Below are 25755 nucleotides of genomic sequence, written 5' to 3'. Positions count from 1 at the left end.
CTCTGTGTACCAAAGCCTTTAGTGTGCACACACGCGACTCAAATAAAACCAATCACCGTGGATTTTGTACGAATTCTTATAGATAAAACGGGTTTTTTGTTTTTTGAAGGAATCGGATTTTGTGTACTTCTCTATATCTACCCCTATCGTTTTTATTAGATTTTTTGTGTGTGTATTTTTTTTTTGTTTGTTTGTAATTCTCGTGTTTGTAAACGCACCCACCCTTTTTTTGAGGGGGGAAAATCATCCAATGACTTCTCCCGCCCTGGGCGAGGCGGGAGGGAGTGTCAGACTCTTACTGACTAAAAACCACCCCGTTCCTACTCCTGCTTTTCGAGCCGGAGCCCCGGTAAACCTGCTAGGTAGTCTGCAGATCCGGATCAGGCAACAGCTCTGATGTGCCCCATCTGTGGTGGTCTGATGGCTCTTTGAGGCGCGCGGGGAACGCAACGCGCCGTCACGCACGGGTCTGGTTCTGGTCGAGCGGCGAGCTACCCTTGCTAGCCGTCCGTAGACCCGCACTTACGGTGGCCGGAGATCGTCCCGACCAATTCTAGTCCAAATATATATTCTGATCGGATTTTTACACAGTTGCACATAATCATAATTTAAGAAACATAACGTACTTATCTAGTCTAGAAATTAAAGTAAAAAACAAATAGTTAAAGATAACATAAAAGGCCCTCGAAGCAAAATATACCTTAAGCTACAATTTAATTTATCTAGAAAATGTAAAACGAAGCTGTTTTCATTGCAATGGAATACAAAGGAGAATCAGTCGCTAAGTAATTAGCACAATTTTATTACAACACCTTAATTGGAGCTTTGAATCGACAATGTACTAACGAAGTAGGTATTCAATAAATCTTTTACTTATTACTGAAAGACAGTTTAGATTTGATTTTCAATAAATCGGTATGTCTGTCGTGGATATTTTGTAATTTAAAAAACTATAGTCTTGATGTCATGTGCCATCAAGCCATACTTTGATTGCACTGCATTTGATATAGATTGCGGTGAGCAACTGGCTGCCGCATAACGTGTAGCGAGTTCGATTACTGCATGGAGCAACTCTTTGTAAGCTGCATAAATCGAATTTTTATAGTATAAGCACCGGCTTATAACGAGCATACAGATCACACCCGAAGCACCATAAGCGTTACAAGTGCGTTGCCGACCTTTTGAAGGTTAGGAATTTAAGGGTTGTTGGTGAATCGGAGATTGGCAAGGAGAGTAATTGGGCTCACACTTAAAAAAACACCACGCAAGCGTTGTTTCACGTATGTAAAACTGTATGTTTGTAAACACACCAGGTTTGGGTTTACAACACAGGAGAAAATCCTAGTGTATCCTAAAGAACCACAAATAGTGAACCAAATGTAATGAATTACATAAATAAAATAAGTAATACCTAAGTACATTAAACTTAATTCAGTATTTATTATACTCAGTCCGATAATACCGCAGACGGCAATAGTTTCGACTGACCCACATTCATTGAATCACTCATTAATTATAAATCTTTCCACCTTTCAGTTTATATCCCCGAGCCGCTATAGAAGCAATGGTTTATTTTAGCTGATAGATGACAAACCACAGAAACAGTTAATGCAATGCGGTTTGTTTAAATGCAGTGTATTTGTATTGTTTCGTTTAATTAAAAGAATACATTAACTGTTAATTGCACCGTGGCTGCACGGTTGGTGCGGTGGCTGGACAATTGGCTGCCGCGCAACCGGTAGCGGGTTCGATTCCTGCACGAAGCAACTCTTTGTGTGATCCACTAATTGTTGTTTCGGGTCTGGGTGTCATGTGCATGTGAACTTGTATGTTTGTAAACGCACCCACGACACAGGAGAAAATCCTAATGTGGGGCAACATTAAAAAAAAAAAAAAAAAAATGTCCAAAACTTCAATTGAAAATAAAGTTAGTTAAAAATCTTATAATAAGAATCATTATCACTTATCTATAGCAGTCCTCAGTCAGTGACAGTTTTGACATTCCTCAGCTCAAGAATCTGAGCGTCAGTTTAGAATCATATGTTTGTATTCAAAAGAAGACAATGTGATTGATATAACTATGTGACGTCACTTGGTAACTTTGCACGTTAGTATGGTAAACACATTCAAACAAAAATGAACCTTTTGATCACATATTATTAAAGTCTAAAACGCATCAACATCACATTTTCATTCAAAACGTTGCGGTAAACATACCTAACTAAAAGCAGGTTGACGTTAGTAAATAAGTAACATAATAATTACAGACTTTATTACAAGGTACGAGGGTGTATTATCGTTTGCCTGCTTAGCTGCTATTTATTAGAAGTTAACAATAAGCTGAAATAGCGAGGAACATGAACGAAACATGTAACCTCGTTAACAAAATCATGGCCCTACTTAGTAGGGCAAAACTGGTACGATATATTTAGAAAATACATTATGCATGTATGTGGTACCTATCACATTACTATCACAAAATATTATGTAACAATGACTACTTGCACTGCCTCTATCAAATCTATAATCCCTTTGGGTGCTTTAGTACCAGATATATGCTATGTATACTAAGAAGATGTAATAGCTAAGCTGTGAAACTATGTGACCGTTTCCACTGATACTAAGCTATGTAGCTATGCAAGGAAGATGCGCAGCTCAAGTATGCAATGTATCGATAGTAGGGAAGCCATCCATAGTAAACATCCCTAGCACGTATCTTTCTATATAAACAACATAGCTTAGCTGAGTCCGTTTCTACCAATACTAAGGTATAAGTACCAATGAATATCATCGGTGGAAGCAAAACGCATCCACAGCGACGTAAAATAGCACATCTCTAGAGGAAAAAGCACACTTAGACGGGTTAACGACACTCATAGAAAGAGTATAAAAATTAATAAATGTAGCTATCCCTCTCTGCCATCATCCCCAACTTCTTAAGCAATCGAATTATAGCGAACAAAGTATGATATACGACTTAAAACTTTGAAAAGTTATCGATAAAACAAATTAATATATGACCATTGTTTTAAAGTCATAAAGTTGTTTACAGGACCTCTTACAGGCAGGTACTCATAGATTAGAATTTCACACGCCCTTAATGAAATAACTGGGGCGTGAAAATTAGCAATAACCGCAGGAAGCCACCTGTAAAATAATTCCCTCTACAAACGGCTCGGAACGTTCAATAAAGATTTTTTCTTGTAACAATTAAAGAATAATATAATTGGCACAGTTTCGCTAAGTCTTTACAAAAAACGATTTAAGAAACTTGTCGCGCATTTCTAAGGGTTATCGAGACAATCAATCATTCGTTTCTTGTCTGAAAGATTATTGAATACTAGTGGTCGAGTTGGCTACGGTTTGCTACGGAATTCTACGATTTCTTGTTGCTACGAAACTTCGTAGATTCTCGTAGGTTCTCGTAGCACTACGAGTATTTTCATGAATACAAAGCTGTTGTACCGTTTAAGAAACAACACAAAAATTTGCACAAAGCATTTGCTTAAAACACATGAAGTTAGAAGCTATCATACGATTGCGATACAATCTGGAAATAAAACGTACAACATAAGTGCAATCACAGTAATTTTGACTGCACAGTTGGCACGGTGGCTGGGCAACTAGTTACCGTGTAACGTGTCGCAGGTTCGATTCCCGCACGGAACAACTCTTTATGTGATCTACATATTGTTGTTCCGGGTCTGGATGTGCACGTAAAATTGTATGTTTGTAAACGCACCCACGACACAAGACAAAACACCTATGTCCCCAAATAGGTGTATTGTCTTGTGTCAATGTTTAAAAAAAATACTCATCATTTTCATTATCATATCATTGAAATGGTGTCATTTAAACTACCGTATGAAACCACAGACAACCACAGATCAGATAAAATCACTAATAATAAAACGTATAGTGTTTCAAATTCCGAAAACAGTAGCTCGGAAACTCCCACACATACACACACAATGCAGAAGCAAAATTCATCCAGACGTTGAGTAAAACAAGATTGTTTGGAGAGATACTTGAAACTCGCCCCTATGTTGTCCAGGGAACAAACACTACATACTATGTTGTATATTATGACTGTATATGTACGTGTATCTACGCTAAAAGGCTTGGCCACTTGGCTCTACTCGAAACACATCAAATTAGACATGTCATGTGACGCTTTGCAAGCGGAGATTAAGCAGACAATCTGCTCAGCTAATTGGTTGACTTGCTCCTTTGTTCTTCCTCACTGGAATAGGTTTTTGTATAATCTATTGTTCTTCTTTAGATATGCATACTTTTTGAGTGGTATATCAGAAAATAGCTCTTTCTATCTATTTCTTTGGTAACGGGGGAAAGTCATCCAATGACTTCTCTGACGAGGCAAGAAGGAGTGTTAGAGTCTTACGACAATAACTACCCCGTTCCTACTCCTGCTTTTCGATGCGGAACCCCGGTAAACTAACTAGATTGTCCGCAGCTCCGGCTAACTACCTACCTAAGATTATATCTACTCATTTAAGTTAATGCATCCAAAACGCCTTAACTAAACAAAAATAAAAAGTAATGAAACAGTTTTATTTCAAAACATATCTCATTATCATTCTCATCTTCTCTAATTTGTATTAAACATGCCTATTAGCATCAAAATATGAATTTTGTAAAAAAACATGCATATATTACGAGTAGCATCAAAATATTAAACATGATACAAGACCAAAGCTCTATTGTCATACTATTCTTCTCTATTCTAGGTAAAATCTTTTCATCAGTACACTTAGTATGAGTTATCTTTACGTTTAAAGTAATCAAAATGAGAGCGCATTCGATGCGCTGATTGGTTAGTTTCGGTGGTCTCGTATCGTTTTCGTTGAACGTAAAGCGAACTCGTACTAAGAGTACAGAACAGACTTGGTTCATCGTCAAAGGTAATGTATGAGCGTTAGAAGTCACATTATGGCTGGCAAACGTCGTGGAACACATTTACAACGTCACGCCTGATGGAAGACCGCTGTGCCTCTGCTGGCGAGGAATTAATGCAAGGTCGACGAAAACCAAGATTTACCAACGACCAGTTTCACTAATATGTGCTAATAAAGTGAGCAAAATGTGTCAGAATTCTGTAACTACTGAGTCAATCTGCGTAGGTGGTTATTACTGGCTTTTTACATGTAAAAACGTTTTAAGAACCAATTAAAAGTAATGTCGAAATCTTGTTGAAAAACTTCTAAATGTTACCTACCTCCATTTTATCCCTCAGAGACTTTTAGCTTTTAATATAATGAAATCCAATTCCAGACTTTTTCGGCTTAGTTCCGTACCCAACCCACGATACACAAAAGAGCAAATTTTTTATAACGACAAGTTTACAATTTCAAAGGCACAGTAATTCAACCCTTATAAATATTGAAGGCTAATGTTTTAAGCTACCCTACCAATGTGAAATTAAATCTTCATCAAACATTTTATAACTACCGGCATCTCATAGATTTTTTACGTATGTCATAAATATTTATTTGATGTCAGAAACGGTTTGCTCATAATGATTAAAAGATCAAGCACCAAATTAGGATAATAAATAAAAAAGCCACAGGACTCGCCTTCTACTTACAACTACCCTACTCCTACTCCTGCGACCCAATTCATCCTTAATTGAATCGAGTTCAGCCGGCCTTCAGAGAAATTGCCTGTTAGAGCTCTCACTTAAGTTTTTTCAGTTGAAATACACTAAAAGCAACGATTATTTCGGTTCACGGACGCTTCAAAGGTTACGAACGAAACCGGCGAGTCAGACGCGATTCTGCCATCTTTACAATTAAAATAAATTGGTTCGAAATTATTATATTGAAGTTCAGGTGTCGTCGCCACGTCACTCACGGCATCAAGGTCAATCAAACTCAGATCAAAACGCAATGCAGTAAATACTTACGTAAGTTTGCTAAATGCGGATGTCCACAAAACATACACCAACACACGCCGAAAATATAATTACAAACAACAAAACACTGGCCGAAACTAAAACACTAAAAACTATTTGCAACAATCTTGAACGAGAACTAAAATGGAACACAAGTCGAAATTCGAATTGTTTTGAATATTGCACTAGTTTGAGAAAGATCGCGGTGTTTTCGCAGCAGAGGCGGCGAGCGACAGGCAGCCCCAGTGCGGGTGAAACGCGAACTGAAGATTGTTTCCACGAGGGACGCGGGCATTGGGGTGAAAATAGGGTGAAGCGGGGGCGTACCGCCGACCCGACTTGAATGGACGCGCCGGCTACGCAACGCATGACGGTTTTCCATCCGACGATCACAGAAACGTTCCCCCGACGTTTCGCAATGAATGTTTCTCTAATTATTACGGGTTGGTATTTTGAATGTTTTCTTCTTGGCCAACAACGGGAATGTCTGAGATAACGATAATGACTTTGAGACTTGAGAAGCGTAAAATAACAAACTTTAGAACATGGGTAGGTACGTTTAATAAGTTTAGCCTGTGGAAAATAGGCATGTAGCCTTAAATAGGGCGTACCTAAGTGTATTTTACTTCTAAAATATTTGTGACATCGACCTTTACTACAGAGGGTGTTTGAATATTTTCTCTCGGTAGTCGGAAGCTGGTTGTATTTGTTCGCATACCTACCATATCAGATATAGGTATTTATGTTTCTCAAAATAAGATACTTCCTTTGAAGATAGAATTATCAGAACATCAATTCAAAGACGTAATCTTCTAAGGAAATGTAAATAAACGTTGAATGATAAATTAACTTAGGGAACTTTGTTAATTAAGTACATTTGGAACGTAGGCACATGTTTCCTAGCACCCACGTTAACAAAATTTGGTAGTCATGTGAACATTAAGGTCAGGGCTCGGCTGGCTCGGCGCGCTCCGCAGACAAACATTGCTGACAGCCTGTCGCGACTAATGTTCTACTCAACGCGTTATTGCGTTGGAAGATGTAATCAAAATGATAAGTTGTACTTTAAATTTTCTCAAACATCCACGTCTCTTTTCTCATTAACTTTTAAATAGAGCAAATGGCAGCATTGTGACTTTGCTATGTTTTTATTTCTGTCCATTGAATTAAGTCTATCTCTTTATTTCTATCTATTTACTATTGGCTATTTATGTTATGTTTTTCTACTCAATAACAAAAAGGTCAGACGTATCTAATTTCATGTTATTTTTGTTGATATCTGTGTTTACAAACAGTCCATGTAAGTAATTGCTTGTTCAATCTTTATCACGTAACTTTTATACCTACAAAGTTATAACACAATAAATAACATGAGAAATTGGACTCCCTACCCGAGTAACAATAACAATGCAATAAAAAACTTCCAAATGTAATTAAACTACGCCTTCTAATTAAGTTAAAAGCTCTAGATTTGACTTCCATTTATAAAACAATCCACTAACATCAAAAAGCTAAAAAATAAAAACAAAAGGGATCATGTGGCGCCATTAATTACACTTTAAAAAAAATAATTCCCGCCAAATATTTACTAGAGAGGTGACGTTAGAGGGGCCAAAGAGCAGTATTCAAATGAATTAAAATCGATAATGAGTACTCGACTAAATCTAGACGGCGCGTCGCGCCGCGTCAGGGGTTGTGCACCACAGATAGCGAGGGGTGCAACACCCTCGTAAATTGCGCCCTCTTACTAGATTAGGTGCTTTGTTTCCCATTCTAAATACAACAAGTGTAGGGATGCTACCTATAGAAAGTACCTAGCCGCGCAAATATTTGATGTTATCTACTCAACTGTGAATTTCCTTACAAATGTTCTGCTGCATTCATTTCTGTTCGGATCGAAAATATGCTTTTGAATTTTTTTTACCTATGTTTTTCGTTGTTATGTTTTTATTTTTATCGATACTATCTTGTTGGTCTGCAAGCACGAGTGCTATTTTTATTATTTTCAGATTTTTTAACAGAGTCTGGAATGATAAGTACTACCTACCTGATAATAATATTTCCAGTACTCCTGCAATAATGTGCTAGCCTAAGTCCATATTTAAACTAATAAACGCGTTATCAAAACGCGCGCTTAGTGCTTGCCATCTGAATTTAACCTTAGGCTTACTACTAACGAAAAATCTGCGTGCTGCATGACGAATAGGTATGCCAAGCCAAACGTAGTTTATCATTTTTACTAAACTATTGTTCTACCTTTCAAAAACTAAAATACGGTAACCAAAGACTAACCTATAGGAATTTAACACTATCCAGAAGCCAAATCTACCTCGTAAAGTAAGTTAACTTCAATTTGTGCTAAACGCCATCTATCGGACCAGAAGCACATGCAACTAAAGGTGGACATCACCATTGTGCGTTTTGTGTATAATAGGTATCTTGTCACGACGTACATAAATGCATGATGAGACACAATACCGATAGAGTAGGAATGATAAATGGTTTTCAATGGAATTGTATTATTATTGACGAAGTGCAGACCGTAAGTAACGCGCAGTGCGCTATCCACTTAATAGACAACTAAGATGAGACAACTACAAGTAAAATACCTGAGTTAATAACAGTAACATACATTTACTCCCAAACTATACATATAATCAAAGCTTTACTGCAAAAACTGCTTTAATACTAAGCATCCGCACCTGCGTTTCCATCGAAAAAACTACCCTTCCTTACAAAAAATCGAACCGGAACAACGGTAAAAGTATTTTTAAACGCAACGCTAGCTGCCCGATCCTAATGTTCACCTTCGCCTATGGATTTAACAACATGAGTACCAAAAATAAAATTAAATAAAGAATAAAATCAAGGACGTTTTTTTTTCAACATCCTTGGGTAAAATAAAAATAAAATGCAAACAAAAGGTTAGAAAGAGAAAAAAATATTGAAAAAAGTTTACCTCTCGAAGATGATGCATGCACGTTTAGTTATTGCTAAATTTACTACCAAGCTTGAAATGTTGAAAGACTGTGTGTACATTTCAAATATAAAAATAAAATAACTTAATGAAATCACATAATAATTGTTACCTCATAACATTTATCTTTTACATGTACTTTATATTAAATTTTATTTTAATGCACATAATATTTTTTCCAATAAGAATATACCAAGCGTTCAAAGTTTGTGTAGTAACTAAACGTTTACTTCGTTATGAGTTTTCTCAGCCGCTGTGTCTGCTGTTTGGTTTAACAATTTATTATATTTTAGTAAAAAAACATGTGTTAATAGTTGTTATTTTCACCTAAAACTATTTCTGGATATATTTGTAATTCTTACAAAACGCCAAGGTAAGATTTTTTTTAATTGACTAGGGGAGATGTCTTCCTCTGTGTAACGTTTCACCTTTCGTTTCGTATTTAACATTTTCATTAATTTACAGTACATAACTGAAACACTGGTCATTCTGTTTTAAAAGTAAACTGCAATCGTTGTATTCTCTCTTTTGCCCCACATTGATTTTTTATTTCAGGTTATTATCGACCTGTCAAGAAGACATTTTTTTCGTGAAGCTGTACTTGCAAAATTCGCAAAATAGGAGACGAAAACCCCTTTAAGTTTTCAAATTTTATATCGAATCTGCCACCAATAGTAAGTTCCAACTGTATTTACTTATTGTAACGTTATAATTGTGATCTATCGGTGTAAAGACATTAGAATTGATCTTTGAGGTATGTAGGTAAACATTTTGTTCATACCACCTACAAGACATCTTTCAAAAGTAATTGATAGGTAAAATTGTGTTTGAATAAGTCTTATAGGGTAATTTTTATGACAAGGACGTGTGTTACTTAAGTGCAGTGATGAAAATTATGCATATAACCTCTAAATGCCTACAATGTACCTAATATCATATGTTTCTGTCACACCCAGCTGTTTAGATATATAATATGCGCAAGGTTAGATTTTTGATGAAGCTTTGACATATTTAAGTGATGATTCCAAGAGATTACTCCATTGGATTGAGTATTGTACATTGTGTTGCAGAGATCAGTGGAAATAAACTTTGTATTGTCAACATACTGCTGTGTGAATAGTTAGCTATGTTTACTGAAACATGTTAATCCAATGAAACATTAACTTAGTCATGCCAGTGTGAAATAAGACCAACAGATTGTTTAAATCCCCATAATTACCAAATAATCAGGTTATTTCTCTCAATTACATGAACAAAACTTTTATACAAAGTTGTTCTTCAAAATAAATTAAAAATATACAATAAGATTCTTATACTGTCATTAAAAATCCTATTATTATCCACTAGGCTATCTAAATCTTGTTAGTAAACTGTCTAATTGTATCTGTTACATTTTATTCTATTGTATCTGTTGGCTATGTAGAATCTTATTGGTTAGTCTAATTTGTATCAATGTGACCTTCAGTTTTATGATAACAGTGTTGTTCTAAATCTTGTATTTCTCAAGGACAGAAATCATATGTTATTGTCTAACAACACACTCTTACTGCTTGAAAAAGCAACTAGGCAGAGGTGAACATTAAAATCCATGCTTAATTATTATAAACGGGAAAGTGTTTATTTATCCTTTCTTCATATCGTAACAGAGTGAGTTTATGACATAAGGTTTTGTGTGAACCTAATTGGTGGGCTGGAGAAGTGACATAGGCTACTTTTTATCTCATTCTAACCCTGACTTTTCCTAAACGGGGGGTGGATATTTGTATGAATCATTCCGCAAATTTCAAAATAGAAAGCTGGCCTCTGGAGAATTTGTGATCAACAAAAAAAATGTGCATCATCAGTATATTTTTAAATTAACCCCCAAACCCTTAAAAAAGTGTGTGTGAATGGGCGGAAAGTAATAACCAATAGTTAGTGAAACTTTGTCATAACTTAACTCTTGATTCCGTCACATAGTTGAGTATATCTCATTAAAATATGTTGTATCATGAGTGAATTTTAATAAGTTGTAATGGTTACATAAGTATAACAAGCAAGTACACAATCAAACAAGTTTGCACATGCAGCATTTGTTTGAGACATTTATTTGCTTTACCATAGTTGAATATCATCGTGATAAGGTCATGATTAGTATAAAATAAGTAATTAACAAATTTTTGCCTAATATGAAGAATAAAAATTGAAGAAAAAACTTAAGTAGTCATTTTAAAGTCTGCAACTTGATGCAGCATAATTAACCCATTTTCTCTATAGAGTTTACATTCAAATAAAAACAAAATTATTATCAAATCTACAAATAGATGCAGTACCATTCTACTTACCAAGGACTGTACGCATTAAATCAGGGGTTCCTAACCTTTTCCTAGTTAAGGACCACTATTTCTATTCCATATTGAATGTGGTATCATGTTTTCATGCCCACAGTGTTCGTTTTATTTCGCAAATTCTTTTTCATTCAAGAATAGTGTAGGATTATTGAAATCAGTTGTTCTTCTCAGTTGTCTTGTTTGTTATAAGTTAATTTGAGCTTTAACCATAGTATTTCTTGGCTGGATACACATCTAGCCTACAGTACAGTCATGTACAGCCAAAATGGATGTAAATGACTACAGTCATGTGTATTGGTTTTTCATTACAAGGACTATTATCTGTCTTCTGTGGTCCACAGACCACCGGTTGTGAACCACTGCATTAGATGATTAGGCACATCAATAATTTGGAGCACTACATGAAATAAATGCTTAATCACCCTTTATCTTGTGTTGTCATTGTAATAATGTTTATCAAGCAGTAAGACTAGTTGGCTGATGTATGTACCAATGTATCTTACTCAGCAACTTTATTGATATTTATCAGTCTGTGATATTAATAATTAATAGTTAAGTGGGGTTACAATTTTTTTTATAAATGTATTTATTTGCTTATTGAGTCCTTTGAACTGGGTGAGAGAATTGATCTTTGAAGACTATTAAAACTTAATTATGGAATACCTTTGTAAATTAAATCAGCCTGTAGCTAAATTTCATTTAGTGCTTACCATATTTTAACATTTGGCATTGAAAACATCCAATAAAACTACTAAATAACCTATAATATGATGTGTATGTTTATTACTCAATCACTTCAAAACAGCTGAAGGGATCAGAATGAAATTTGCATATTTAGAGACAAATTATAGTCTGGAATAACATATAGGCTAATTTTTATCTCTTGGAAACATGGTTGCTCGCAGAATCTAGTTGCTTTACTTATAAATATAATGTTAAGCATATTAATTTTCCTTCCTTTTGATTATTGATAAATATGTAGATTAATTATTATGCAATATTTATTATCATAAATGCTATGTTGATTGACTTAAGATATGCCAAGTGTAATAAATATGTAATTCTATACAAGCCAATGATTTCCTCAAAATAACTAACATTCCTATCATTTTGCTGTCCAGTTCTTTTCATTTAGTTATGGTATATTCCAATGTATTTAATATGTTTAGGTTAAAGAATTAGCACATCAATAAATGTATACAACTGTCAAAGAAAACAATACTTAGATATCATAAATGCATTTCTTATGGTGGTTATACATTTTATTACATGCTACTCACACTATATTATGTACTTTATTGATAAAAATACCAAGAAAAAGCTTTCAAAAGCATTACAACTGTATTATCTTACAATGGTGCAAATAACCTATTTTTCTTTCTTTCTTTCATACAATAATTTAAATAACTGACCAGTTTCTCATACCTCTGCCTAGATTTAAACTGGATATAATGTCATAATAACCTCTGAATACAGACTAGATTAGTATAAATTATCTAATTAATGTGTCAAGTTGCATATGATTATCGGTTGAGTTATATTGTCCTGCTGTTTGTTGTTTTCAAACAAGTAGTTAGCACAAGGTTATCTTTGGCGATTGTTCTTTGAATGCCTTTCACCTATATTTGCTAACCTGTGTACTATAACATAAATGTTTTAGATGGTATACTATATAGTATATTTATGTAGGAGATTTTTAATTATTAAGTTAGATTCTCTTATTGTTCACAATCATGACTGCTCAGCAAGAGATTTTGCCTTTAATTCCTAGTTTAGATTTTGGACTTCGGAATGCCAATAATCTCATCTCATGCTCTATTCCATCAGATTCAAAATAATACTGATGGAAAGTGGATGTTACACTTAATATGTGTACACCTATTCTACTACCTATTTGTTTAAAAAAAATATATGATTGTACTAAACTAAATCTTAAATGCAGGGTGGTAGAGCGATGCCTCGTTGCAGTAAACGTACACGGAGCGGTGCCCCCGCCAATGGGGGCGAAGTCCTAACAGGGGCAACCGCTATTGACGACCATCACCACCACAAGAGATCTAGAAATAGCAGGTGAGATATTTTTAACCTTATTAATATTGATTAGCCGAACAGAAGACAAGTTTCACACTGAATTAAAGATTTTCATTTTAAACCGTCTCTAGAAGGCAAAAAGCTCCTAAGTATATCTCTAGTTCTAGATAAATCTTGTCTAGATCCTCTACATCAAGTGCCCTTTACATATAGAAACTAATATAAGGTCATTTTATTTTCAGTTCACGTCGACATTCCAAATCAGAAGACACAAGTTTTAGCGTAAAGAAATGTTTAGCATGGTTTAAAGAATACACAACTGCCTCAGAACCAGATGTATTAGGTATGTTTTATTATAATGTTTAATATACTGGAGTTTGACAGAGAACAATCACGATATTTTCAACAATACAACTTCAAAATGGTTGAACGCCAAGTGTTGTCTATAAATGGCTTGGGATAATGAACCGAATTTATAAAAATACTTTGTTAAGATTTGAGCTTTGAGAGTGTGTTAAAATGTAGTAAGTGTCTGAATATTCAAACAGGAGTTACAAGTTCCATGTAAAATTGATCTATTGCCGTCCACCGGGAACACATCTAAACTATCAGCAATTAGTGATATTTAAAACAAAATACAGATATTTGTTCAACCAAATTGCTTTGAATAAAAAATATTAATCAATTGTCATTCCTCAATAAAGGACCGGAAGGCATGGAAAAATTCTGTCAAGACATTGGAGTGGACCCCGAGAATGTTGTAATGTTGGTTATTGCATACAAAATGGGAGCAAAACAAATGGGCTTCTTCACACAAGAAGAATGGTTAAAAGGTAATACTACTATCTAATAAAGTTTGCCCTTTCTTGTCCATGTTAATTTAGTATTTCTAGTCAAAAACATTGTTACATTGACATACAGTGTCGGTATCTACAGAGTTTGTTTTAGTTACTTGATTTTTATATGAATTCCATATGAATCTTTACTTCTTTAAATTTTCTTTCTGTAAATTGTTGACAAAGTTATGATAATATTCTACTATGCTTCTTCTAGTTTAGCATTACAGGGATAATAAGTATCCTGTGTAATTTAAAGTTCTGCTGTAGTTTTTATGAGAATGAGACTACAGATACCCTTCTTTACTTATTCCGCATTTTAGTAGGACGATAGTAGGATTAGATAAACCATTATATATACCAAATTGTGGTATGTGTACTGAAATAAATTTTAAACTGTTTCAGGTCTAACAGATCTACAGTGTGACAGTGCGCACAAATTGCAAAACAAACTAGAATACCTCCGCAGCTTACTCAATGATCCCTATATATTTAAGGCCATCTACCGATATTCCTATGACTTTGCGAGGGTAAGTGCTACAACTATAAGTTTTATGTTAACACGTTTTTTTATACAAATAAATAAAAAAAAAGAAAAGAAAAGAAAAAAGAAAACGATACAAACTCAAACCTAATCTCGTTCTTTCCTTGTTTTACTACAACTTAAATGACTTGTTTGCTCTAAAATGATATGCTGGGACGCACAGCTAACTAATACAATATGTATTTTTTATTTTATCTCTAATACTAACTGTCGAAATCATTTTACTAAACTCCACAGAATAGTTCCTAATCCCTCCCTACATTCCAATAAAATTTACTGAAAGAAAGATACCAAATTCAGCTTGATCATCAGATCATATCCACTGGTGGATATAGGGCTTTTTATGGAACAAACCTAACATAACCTCCCAAAACTGCAACTCTTGTGCATCAGGATCTACACCTACAGAAGATACAACCATAATAACACTGAAATGGGCCCTTTTTATGGGACAAGTCCGCCATAACCCCATCAAAACGAAACATTAATGTCTGGCGCGTCCAAAGGACATGAATAACGGTCTTAGATGGTCATAAAACTATGCTACTAGATCTACAATCTTCTGTTCTTTGCATTAACTATCCGAGTCGATAAATAACTGTTTGGGAATAGTTGTGAATAAAAAAACAGGCGAATATTAATTCGTAATCATTTTATATCTTGGGCAGGCTGTATGGAATTATTCAAAAGTAGAAACTATGTTACAGAATTTATTTATAACTTGTTGTTCAAGAAAAGAATCTCTATTTACGTTGGAACTAGCAAATAGCTTCAATAAAGGACTGATTGAATTCATTCTTAATTTATGTTTGGCTTTTAAAAATGTCTTGTTGATCCAATTAAAATAAATCAATTCTGAATTTGACTAATAATTTCATTGATGACTATGGCAAACCTCTTTGTAGAGGAGATCTATAGTCCAGCAGAGGACTTTCACAAGTTGTTGATAATAAGTAATCGCATCCAGAAAAAAAAAACAATTGTTTCCTTATTCTGTAGCGTTACCTGAACTAGGTTACTTTGCTAAATGACGTCTTGCAACAAAGAGTTAAGAAATAAAACCAAATTGTTATAAAACTACATAATAACGTATATTAGACTAGATTAAACCATCATAAATAAATAATACTGATAACCAGCTTAGCCTTTCCTTTTGCTGGACTATCTTCCCTCATAGAGGGGTTTATAATACAATTTCAAGTAGTGCCGCCACGATAGACCGTAGTTTGAAGTCACCAAGATTACCTCACAGGTCGATTGTAGCCATTTTGAATATTATGTGCATTTCGACGAATCCACCGATTTCTTGGAGGGGTGACCGGAATGGCGATCGGGATACTAGGCTCCCGAGGTCGATAATCCCATGGCAATGCGATCACAGGCGGCAGGTCGATCTCGAGCTTCTCCGCCTTCCGCCGAATCGCGATTTTCTCTTGAAGTTTCCTCCTTCGACGCGCACGACCGATTTCTTCTCTTATTTTTCTGAAACAAATACAAATTGCCATCAGTTTCACTGGCTAATAAATGACGATTTTCGATAGTTTGTTTTGATTTTGCAACTACGTGCTAATATTTAGGTACAAAAGAAACAAAGAAAATATAACACGCCGCAAATTATTTAACAATAAACGAAACGTTTGGTACTTAATGCGATATTTAAAGCAGTTTAGTGATTAAGAGACTAATTTTTGCAATAATTAAATGGATAAAAACACTCACCGCGCCAAATAATTATTCAACATCCAAATATAAAAGTTTTGCGCCATGTTGTGATCGTAAGTACGTTTGTTTACTTTGTTGTTGTTTGGGGTCTGGGAAGCCAATGCGGAATGCGAATCTCAGATGGGACCATAGACCGTAGACGCGTAGTTTATCGACTAGTGATGTGTCTACTCGAATTCCTGTTATCGAGTTTTCTACTAGCTATATTGATATTTTTAGTGTTATCAAATTCTTCATATTAAATATAAAATTAAATAATAGATATTTTTATTTAGTTTTGCTAACTATAATTAATAGTATATTAAATTGATAATGGCTACTTAAATGGTGTGCTAGCTTATCCAAATTCAGTGACCCAAATAAAGTAAAATATTTAGGGCTGATGTTTTCAATTCCAGATAGTTTTATCAAATTATTAATTATGAGATTCAAAATCTGTCAGATAATAAATAAAAATTAATAGTTGATTGAAAAATCAGCTTAGTTATTTAATAATAACATTTAAACCAAATTATTTTATAATGTTTTACTTTCTTTTCGTTTCGATAAGTTCAAACTGTATATACTTATTATGTGGATTTCCTTCAGATGAAATAGTCGCCAAGCGAAAAGTCTTTCCAAAATTAAATTATAAAATAAACATGTTTCCACACAAATGTTTATAGACCTTTTCATTTAATTTTACTGATTAAAAATTTAAATTGTCTTAGTACCTATATCGATATCGAATCGTTTGTTCCAAGTCGGCACACCACTAAGCGAAACGTCAAAACATTGAAGCTTTTGACAAAATGGCGTATCAAAAACAGCTGTTTCTTTTTTTCTAAAATGGAGGATTTCAACTATACTTACTCAGGCCAAAATGGATGTGAAATATTTATACATGACAAACGGCGTATTTTAATTCTTGATGACGACCAGTAACAGCGATTTTTACCAGTTAGGTATATTTTGAGTCCCACGTGGTAGAGGGTGAGTCATTTTCCTTAACTGTCATAAATGTTTGTAAACAAATATGACAAAAGAATAGAAGCACAGAAAAGTGGCATTTCGTGCCACTAGATGGAGTCTTACCTTTATGGTTAGTTTACAAACACAGCATGTCGATTTTTGGCATAAGTATAATCAAATGACTTACGTACATCAGGTGATCGGTTTCTACGAATCTCCCCTATTTCATAAGAAATATATTGTTTTGTAAAACAATAACATTTTTGTTCTCCCAAATGAACAATTGTTTTCAATAGCTTTAAGCTTTTACTACCTGTACTTGTTCCATTATTGTTCTAGAGCTTGTATTATAAGCTTCGTGGTATTTTATTTTCGTGGTAATTTCTTCCACCCATTATTCGTCCACTTTACCTGACTTCAAAGTTCAATAAATACTTGGTAAATAAAACAAACGGTTTATAAAAGTTTATAGTAAAATTTATTGATAAAATCACAACCTTACAAGGACTTAAAATATAGGAACATTAATATTATGAGGCGGATTATTTCTCTCGTATAAAGAGGTGGCTAAATGCCCACACTGGGTGGCTTGAGTTCAGCAATATTCCCGCGGCCTGTACCCACTCTGCAGCTTCCAATGACGTCGTGGTATATCTATTGGGTCGCTAGGTTTCTTCGGTCTACAGTCCCATCCCATTGGTATGACTGCTGGCAAGGTTTCAGGTCTCTCAGCATTGCGTCTGTTTTCCAGTATTTTCTCAACGCGCCGCTTTCGACGCGCCCTACTAATCTCATCTTTAATTTTCCTGAAACAAAAATCAATCATAATTTTAATATGAAAGAAAAGTAGGTTGTTTACTCTGCGATAAGATAAAAATAAATAACACTACAGCTTTTAAATGGCTAGTGATTAACTTAATCTAAGCTTTGAGCTTCTTAATTTAAGATTCGAGTCCACAGCCCTGATTTTTAGCACTAACCAGTACTTATATCTTATTTTGATCATAATTTACTACTACATTAGTTTACGGTTTATATTTTTAAAGATAATATACATACTTAATAAATTAATAAACAATAATGAAACACTTACCTCCCAATATATCCACTTAAAACTTGTACAGCTGTGTTTATTATGTTATGAGTGAAACTTCCAGCAACTGATGATTGAGCCGGCATTATAGGTTTTAACAACCAGGTATAAATGTTAATTTTTCTACCCGGCATCCTCGAAGTCTCTTGATTTGCTTTCCACAAGTTCAAAACTTCCTTGTATAACTTTTAACTCTTCTATGTTCTCCAATTTCTAAACAAACAGTTGTTTCCGAGAGAGTGCGAATCTAATGATTTGTCTATCCCAAACTAGTGCTCTATCAACTCCTATTTCTCCTAGTTCTGCCAACTTCTCGATTTATCCGAGTCGAACTTAAATCGATTTAACCGAATGGAGACTACATCGATTTAACCAAGTTGAGCCTATATCGATTTAACAGAGTTGAGCCTCTATCGATATCGAACTTATGTCGATTCTTTTCTGTGATTTATTTAAGTAAGCTCAATAAATCGATTTCAATACATATTTATGCCGAATCTGGGGTTGTTTTTAATGATATTTGATGAAATTATCATTATTACTTCATAATGAATTATTACTTTATTAGTGTAACTGTTAACTCGATTTACGTGAAACACAATTGGAATTATCCTGAGTCGGGAGCACGCCACTAACTACGAAACTCCAAAAAATGAGACACACATTCGCAAAATGCAATATCTTTTTTGGAATGTCGATACGCGTTTTGAGACGTTACAATTTTGTGAATTAAACATCATAGGTACTTACTTTTATAAATTAACTAATTTATTTGTATAATAATTAACATTAAAGAGTAAATATATTATCTAATTACTAATTAAGAAATAAGTATTCATTAACTTTCTTAAGTTCTGTATATCACTAAATCTAATGATTCAAAGTGTGATTTAAATGTCTTTAAAAATATCTCTCTCTTAAATATATTTATTTTCTTTTCTTTAAAAAATATTAAAACCAATAAATGTCATTTATCATAACTTGACTGTAAGGCCCTAAGATCCTGAATCGCTTACCCATAATACTGCTATGCAACTATGTAGTAATCATGGTTTATATTCTCAGGATATAGTCAACCGGTCAATGAGTAGATTATAAAATATCTAAGATGCAGTTTAAGACCATGTTGGATCAAGAAAAGAATTGAAATTAATTTATTTTTCAAATTGGCTACAAAAGAGCAATTATACACGTTAAAATTATTATAAAAATATTGTAGATGATCTAGGTCGGTCTGTAAAAAACAAAATAGCACTTTTATACATTAATATTTTAATATTAGCTAAATGAGGCTGGCATTCAATATTGACTGAACTCAGAAAGAAACACCAAAAATGAACTTAGAGTTCACCGTCTCTTTTAATATCCATATCAAGCTCTGTTGTGATTGAAAGAAAGAACCACACAATACTTAGTGGAACCGTTCTAAACAAGTTAGGATATTATTACTACAACTCAATAATATATGTAATGTATAAGTAATTGGATTATCAAGCTGATTGACAAAGAGTAACCATGGAGATTCTTGATTTTTCTGCTCCAATGAAATCTAAATTTTGGAACAAGCAAAAATAACTTCACTGGTGTCAACAGTCGGATACTTGAAGTTTGACATCCCAAAGCGCACTTGACTATAAAAGCTTTTTGGCAGATAATATATTAAAACAATGAACTATTTTATAAATATCAACTATTAAACAATTATAGTATTTAATATAAAAATCTATGTCATTTGTTCTCAGGATAAGGACCAGAGGTCATTGGAGACTGGTACAGCTCGCGCACTACTAGGTGTTTTACTCCCTCGCTGGGCGCTCCGGCCGGCGCTGTCCGACTTCCTAGCTCGGGAGCGGCGCTACCGGGTCGTCAACCGCGACCAGTGGTGCAACATACTGGAGTTCAGTCGCACTGTCGATACACAGCTCAACTCATACGATGCTGATGGTGCCTGTTAGTATTCAACTTATATGCTAAGCTAATCATCTCACCTAAAATCTCATTACTCATTAACTATTGCTATAGTGTCTTATGGAGCACAACAGTAAGATGTGTTGAGACATTTCCATACTAAGCCTATTGTTAGTTTGAGCTTCTGCCCGAATACTCAAACGCTACTCAATTTTAAGACGCTCTCAAATGTAGTTCTGTCACTATCAATTCTTTATAAAATGGCATCGATAACACGATATTATTTTAAGTACAACTAAAAATTGAGTAGCGTTTGAGTATTCGGATGTCAAAGATATTTTCACATATGGTTCAAACTATGGTAGCAAAAACCAGCCTGTGACAGTCCTCTGCCTATATGGACATCCTCTACTTAAAGAGGGTTTGCCATTATTTCCATGCTCATCAGGCCTGTAAGACCAAGTTGAAAAAGTTCAGGTTTATTTAGAACCACACCTCTTCAAAAATATGATAACATTTTTGTATTATAGATGTAATAATTGTTTATGCTGTTGCAGGGCCGGTGATGCTAGACGAGTTCGTGGAGTGGCTCCGTGCGGAGCGCGCGGGCGACGCCGCCATGCCGGCCGCCAGCTGAGGCCGCGTCCGCACCGTGTCGTGAGAGGGACTCGCCGCTACAAATGAAGTGCTAAAACACCCATCCAACCCATATACTTCCTTCCAGAGAGCTCGTTAGATTATGTTGGGTCATAAATATCTTCATTTCTATATATAAAATGATTAATATCACCCTACAAAATCAAATAGTTTGGCCGCCTTAGCACTCCATTTGTACACTTCTCCGTGGATAATGGGAAGACATTGTTTACAACAATGTGGATAGATTTTATTATGAATTGGTCAATATAAGGAAAGTGGAAAAGACTTGATTAGATATGAAGGGCTATATCAATGGTATGTTAGATCTAAGTTAGGGAATGTGTGTGCTCTCTCACAACACAATGGTAAGTCCTATACTACTGTTACTCTGCTTATGTAGACATGACACTGTTGTCCATTAGAGACACGGTTTAAGTTTTATTTATTTATCATTTTACTTTTATACATCTTCAGTTCTCTATAATCATATTGACCAATGTGAACGGAGCAAGCGCAAGAGTTAGGCACTCGTAATTATTGTAACAACTTCATATTCTTAGATATTCACTATCTACGATTATGGCTCAAGTTAATTGGTGTGACATAGAGTGAAGGAGTATAGAATCTTCAATATTAATAATACCATACTATTTTACACATTAGGTGTCATGTCTACATAATATTTAGGATTAAATATGCGAGATGTTCCCAAACTGTACTGTGTTATTTAACAATTAACAAGCTCACTCGCTGAATTCCTTGAATACTTGAGCCATAAGGGTCTGTAATGTAATTTATTAACAGATAAAACAGGGCAATTAATTATTACGTGATTAATTTATATTGCGGGCTGTAGTTGTGACACTCCAAGCATTCTATTTGATGGAACTATGTATAAATAATATAGAATGAACTCTTGTCTTGCTTCTTAACTCTGAAGTCACATCCACATTCATTTCTTGTTATATTGTCGCGGAACCACAACGACTATTTAATTTCATATTGACAACGCTAGTATAGAAGGCGCTCCGCCATTCATGCCAAAATATTGTAATGAGTGAACATTTCAGTGTGTATGAGCCGTTAATATTTTTTATTCATATCATGCGAGCTGTTTCGGGTGTTTTGTCGTGAGAACGGTGTAAACTAATTTGTAACGACTTTTGTAAAGAATAAAACAAGGCGGTATTGTTTATACACAATATTTTTTGTTTTCTTTTTTTTTATTAGAACAATTCTCGCTTGACGCGCCCCTAGTACTATATGTTTGCAACGCATGCTGCACGTTTTCATTTACCATTATTTCACATTTTTTGTAAATATTGGTTGGCCACACGAGGAGCTTGATACATCAATGGTCAGTACATTATATTGTATTTTGTATGTATTATTTGTCCAATTAACTTGGTAGACATAAGTTTACGTGTATATTTTTAGCATTTATTTTAGATGTATGTATATTATGATTTTGCAATGCTCCTCTCATACAAGTATATATTTAAAAAAATAAAATATGCAATCTCATACATCCAAATCTGTTGACACATGTTGAATATATTAATTTGCCCACCGATCTTTAATTATTATTATGTTTGCAATAAAACAGTACAACAGGCAAGTAAATACTTTGTTTTGAACAGGATGTGTATATTTATTTTTAAGCAATACTTGGTGGGACTAGCCGTAGCGTATTGCGATTTAATGAAATGCTTCGATTATCTGGTATCTGCTTCAGATGGCCTTTCGACTGATTTTGAACACAATGCATAGGATAACTAAACTTGATGTGTTTGTGCGATACACATATCTGGCGTATTTCTATAATCATTCGCCAAATATGCATCGAACCCCAAAGGCATAACTGTCTGCCAATTCGAAATAAAACTGAAGTGAAACCACTGCATCTAGAAATTAAAACATTGAAATAATGTATGTTATGCCGCTGCATGTTAGTGTTACTTGTTATCTCATTGAACTACATAGATTTTATAAATGTTTTTGCCATTCATTGTACTTCTAGCAGTGTTTGTTCACTTTCTCAAAATGGTGGACAGTATGCCTTGATTCTAAACATTCGAACTATAGAATCAACTATTACCACCTAAATATAATATCTTACTGCTTTACTCAGAGTCATTTAATGGTTACTTAACCCAGTCCTTAGCAATTGTTTTCGGAACAAAATCGTTGCAAGGAATAGTTTAAATAATCATTAAATGTCTTTGAGTAGTGCAGTTAGTAAAGGTTGTTACAAACACGCAAGATACGATATCGCACATTCACATGAAACTAAAATATAGTAAATCCAATATACACCATAACTTTTAGACTGGACTACTGAGGCCACTTCAAATCATGTTCCAATAGACTAGCTCTGTGTCTAGTCTAACACTAGATTTAGGTGTAGATATCGTTTTTATATAAGACATGTAGGTAGCATATTCAAATTATCTGATTATAAGTAAATGGTTTCTCTGTAAAATACCGTGTATTCAAAATTTATCGCAAATCGTTTAGGCCATTGTACCGGAACTTATTACATGAGGAATAAATAAAAACATTTGAAAGTGATTTGTGTTTTGTTTACCATTGATTTTCTTTGTAACTTGTAATATTGCTATTATTAAACGAATTTGATTAATTAATTTTGTAGTTTTTGTTAAGTTTTAGCTCAAATTATGGTTTCTTTAGACATAATTATGTTGTAAAAGTAAACTACGACGAAATCACACTGTCATAACTTCGCTAGGTTAAGAGCGAGACCCATTTATCCGTTGCGTAGCGTCGTTGCAATGGTGTAATGAAAATATGGAAAACGACAAAGACGCGATGGATAAATGGAGCAGCTTAAGGGTAACGAGCATTTTTTTATTGAATTGGTCAAACGAGCAGACATCTGATTAAATGGGCTTCACCCGCAACACCAAGGGTAAAGGTGTAGGGGTAAAGAGTAATTAAAAACCAACTTATCATTGTAAAACTATCATCTATTTAACTATTTACAGTATCTGTCAGCTTTCATCTTACTCCTACGATCTAGCAATGTTTCGTGCAGGTTGCCTTCTGTCTTTGCTTTCTTCAGCTCCGAGATGCTCCCATCGTTCAGCCTTAGTTTCTTATCTTGGAATTTCTGGAACTTCTTGCTGGAAAAATTAATATCAATTTTAGAAAACAACAAATTTTTAGCACTTTGATAACTATCTAATTTTCTATTATGAGACATACTAAGTTGATCGAATTTAATAGATTTTCTCAGTTATGTGAATAAATGAAATTTTGATTTATTTGGCAACTATTTTTATGAAATTTAATTATCTACACTGACACTAAAAACATACTTTGCTTTGAACTTACACATAATTAACTTCAACTTGTGACAAATCAGCCTGCTCCTCGTCAGGCAGGACAGACTTGTTGACCTCCTTGGTCTTATTGCTGCGGATGTTACAGAACTCGTTGACACCAGCCGAAGTAGTGCGAGCAACCACTGCGTCATCCTCAGGGTCCACTGACATGAACTTGTTTAGGGAACTCAGGATTGCTGTTTTACCTGTACATATAAGAAGACACATTTTAGGTTTTACTTAAAACTTTAACAATAAAAAGGCTTTTAAAAGGCAAAGTTATCACTATAGATGTGGTTTAACATAGTCTGCTGGTATACTAGACACAATAGAAAATACATTGTGACTCAAATATATGTGCACTCTCAGCCCACTGAGGGTTAATTATGAATTTCTAGGAAATTACATAATGTACTTACAAGTGATTAACAACTACTCAAGCCACAATACAACACTCACCATCCTGCCACACAGGTTCCCACTGTTCCATAGCACCAACAGCATCAGATCTTCCAACAACAGTGTCCTTTGCTACTCCCAAATACTTTCCATATCCAGATTTCAAAGCAAATTTGTTCTCTCCAGCTGGAAATGCTGTGAATATTTCTTCCGGAGAAGGGCCTTCCCCATCTCCATGTGGAGCACCAAGGGTGAAAAGGCCATTATCCAAAGCTGATACATAAGCATTATTGCCAAATTCTATGGATATGGAGCCAGTTATATCTTCAATTTTCTCAACCTTCCACCAACCACCATGTTTCATAGAGTCCTCATCTACTTTTGAGTCATCTGAGTTTTCCTTTCTCTTGTGTTTGCGTTTCTTTGCCCTGAAAATACAATTAGATTAGACGGATTCTAATTTCGTACCACAGTGGAGTTTACAGCAAGAATTAAGTGATATCTTTATAATTTGACTAAGAAATGAAAATTATTCATATGCAGATTGAAATATGAACCAAAACACAAAAAGGATTGTAGATAAAAATTATTTGTACATAAAAATATTTACGTTGTTACATTTCTAATTCAATCATAGAGGTTAGGTTTATCAGTAATGGTATTTTTTAGTTTTACTTACTTAGGCTTGTCTCCTTTAAGTATTAGTTTCCCACGCTTAACTGCAGCATATTCGTCAGCCATAATGATATCTAATTTGTATCAATGAAGTTATTCTAATGTATTATTTTGATAATGATTCTAATTTTAGGTTTGAGGTACTTTATATCCTTGTATATTTGAAAAGATATCACAGAATTATATATCCACTTGATGGGTAACGTAGATTATTTTGAAAAACTTAACACCACAACGTATTATTTCATGGGTTAATCAAATAAATGATTATTATTTATTCCCTAAATAACAAACACTGGCCAATAATTTGATTGTTGTGATGTGACGCTGTCAATTTGACAAAAATGATTGATCTCTATGATGGTGATTGACTCTTAGAATAATTTCGAAGTTGG

The 25755-nt window shown here is 34.4% G+C and overlaps 3 protein-coding genes across 8 annotated transcripts in view; 1 reads left to right on the top strand and 2 right to left on the bottom strand.

The window, feature by feature from the left end:
- Positions 1-6275, bottom strand: part of LOC118276239 (uncharacterized) — a 276416-nt gene extending 270141 nt beyond the window's left edge. For 2 of the 4 annotated variants that reach the window (XM_050707423.1, XM_050707422.1), the window contains exon 1: positions 5924-6275. The gene's annotated coding sequence lies outside the window, so the exon portion shown is untranslated. The remainder of the gene's footprint in view (positions 1-5923) is intronic. The other 2 variants (XM_050707420.1, XM_050707421.1) reach the window with 1 other exon arrangement.
- Positions 6276-9092: 2817 nt separating this feature from the next.
- LOC118276190 (DCN1-like protein 5) lies at positions 9093-23513 on the top strand. 3 transcript variants are annotated; one of them, XM_035594417.2, is made up of 8 exons: positions 9093-9261; positions 9444-9562; positions 13161-13288; positions 13492-13592; positions 13954-14082; positions 14491-14615; positions 20138-20345; positions 20861-23513. In XM_035594417.2, the coding sequence occupies exons 3-8, from the start codon at positions 13173-13175 to the stop codon at positions 20938-20940; spliced, it is 759 nt and encodes a 252-aa protein (XP_035450310.2). In that variant the 5' UTR covers positions 9093-9261; positions 9444-9562; positions 13161-13172; the 3' UTR covers positions 20941-23513. The 3 variants fall into 3 exon arrangements, with proteins under 3 accessions (XP_035450310.2, XP_035450311.2, XP_035450309.2); XM_035594418.2 differs by lacking the exon at positions 9444-9562 and having other exon boundaries at positions 9101-9261; XM_035594416.2 differs by lacking the exons at positions 9093-9261; positions 9444-9562 and adding an exon at positions 9674-9870.
- Positions 23514-23908: 395 nt separating this feature from the next.
- On the bottom strand, positions 23909-25736 carry LOC118276189 (protein FRG1 homolog). The gene is made up of 4 exons (XM_035594415.2): positions 25365-25736; positions 24746-25113; positions 24297-24492; positions 23909-24085 (listed from the first exon to the last, which is right to left on the bottom strand). The coding sequence occupies exons 1-4, from the start codon at positions 25424-25426 to the stop codon at positions 23938-23940; spliced, it is 774 nt and encodes a 257-aa protein (XP_035450308.2). The 5' UTR covers positions 25427-25736; the 3' UTR covers positions 23909-23937.
- Between the last annotated feature and the right edge of the window lie 19 nt (positions 25737-25755).

The sequence above is a fragment of the Spodoptera frugiperda genome, chromosome 31 (assembly GCF_023101765.2).
Source record: "Spodoptera frugiperda isolate SF20-4 chromosome 31, AGI-APGP_CSIRO_Sfru_2.0, whole genome shotgun sequence".
NCBI classification, from domain to species: Eukaryota; Metazoa; Arthropoda; class Insecta; order Lepidoptera; family Noctuidae; genus Spodoptera; species Spodoptera frugiperda.
This window is presented reverse-complemented; position numbering and strand designations above follow the sequence as displayed.

Bases quoted from the DNA above. Each gene is read 5' to 3' on its own strand.
- LOC118276190 (XM_035594416.2), top strand. The intron at 13,593-13,953 runs GTATGTTTTATT...TCCTCAATAAAG, and splicing joins CTCAGAACCAGATGTATTAG to GACCGGAAGGCATGGAAAAA. The intron at 20,346-20,860 runs GTTAGTATTCAA...ATGCTGTTGCAG, and splicing joins ATACGATGCTGATGGTGCCT to GGCCGGTGATGCTAGACGAG.
- LOC118276189 (XM_035594415.2), bottom strand. From the start codon at position 25,426: ATGGCTGACGAATATGCTGCAGTTAAGCGTGGGAAACTAATACTTAAA. The intron at 24,493-24,745 runs GTGAGTGTTGTA...TTATATGTACAG, and splicing joins GGAACCTGTGTGGCAGGATG to GTAAAACAGCAATCCTGAGT. The intron at 24,086-24,296 runs GTAAGTTCAAAG...TAATTTTTCCAG, and splicing joins CAAGTTGAAGTTAATTATGT to CAAGAAGTTCCAGAAATTCC.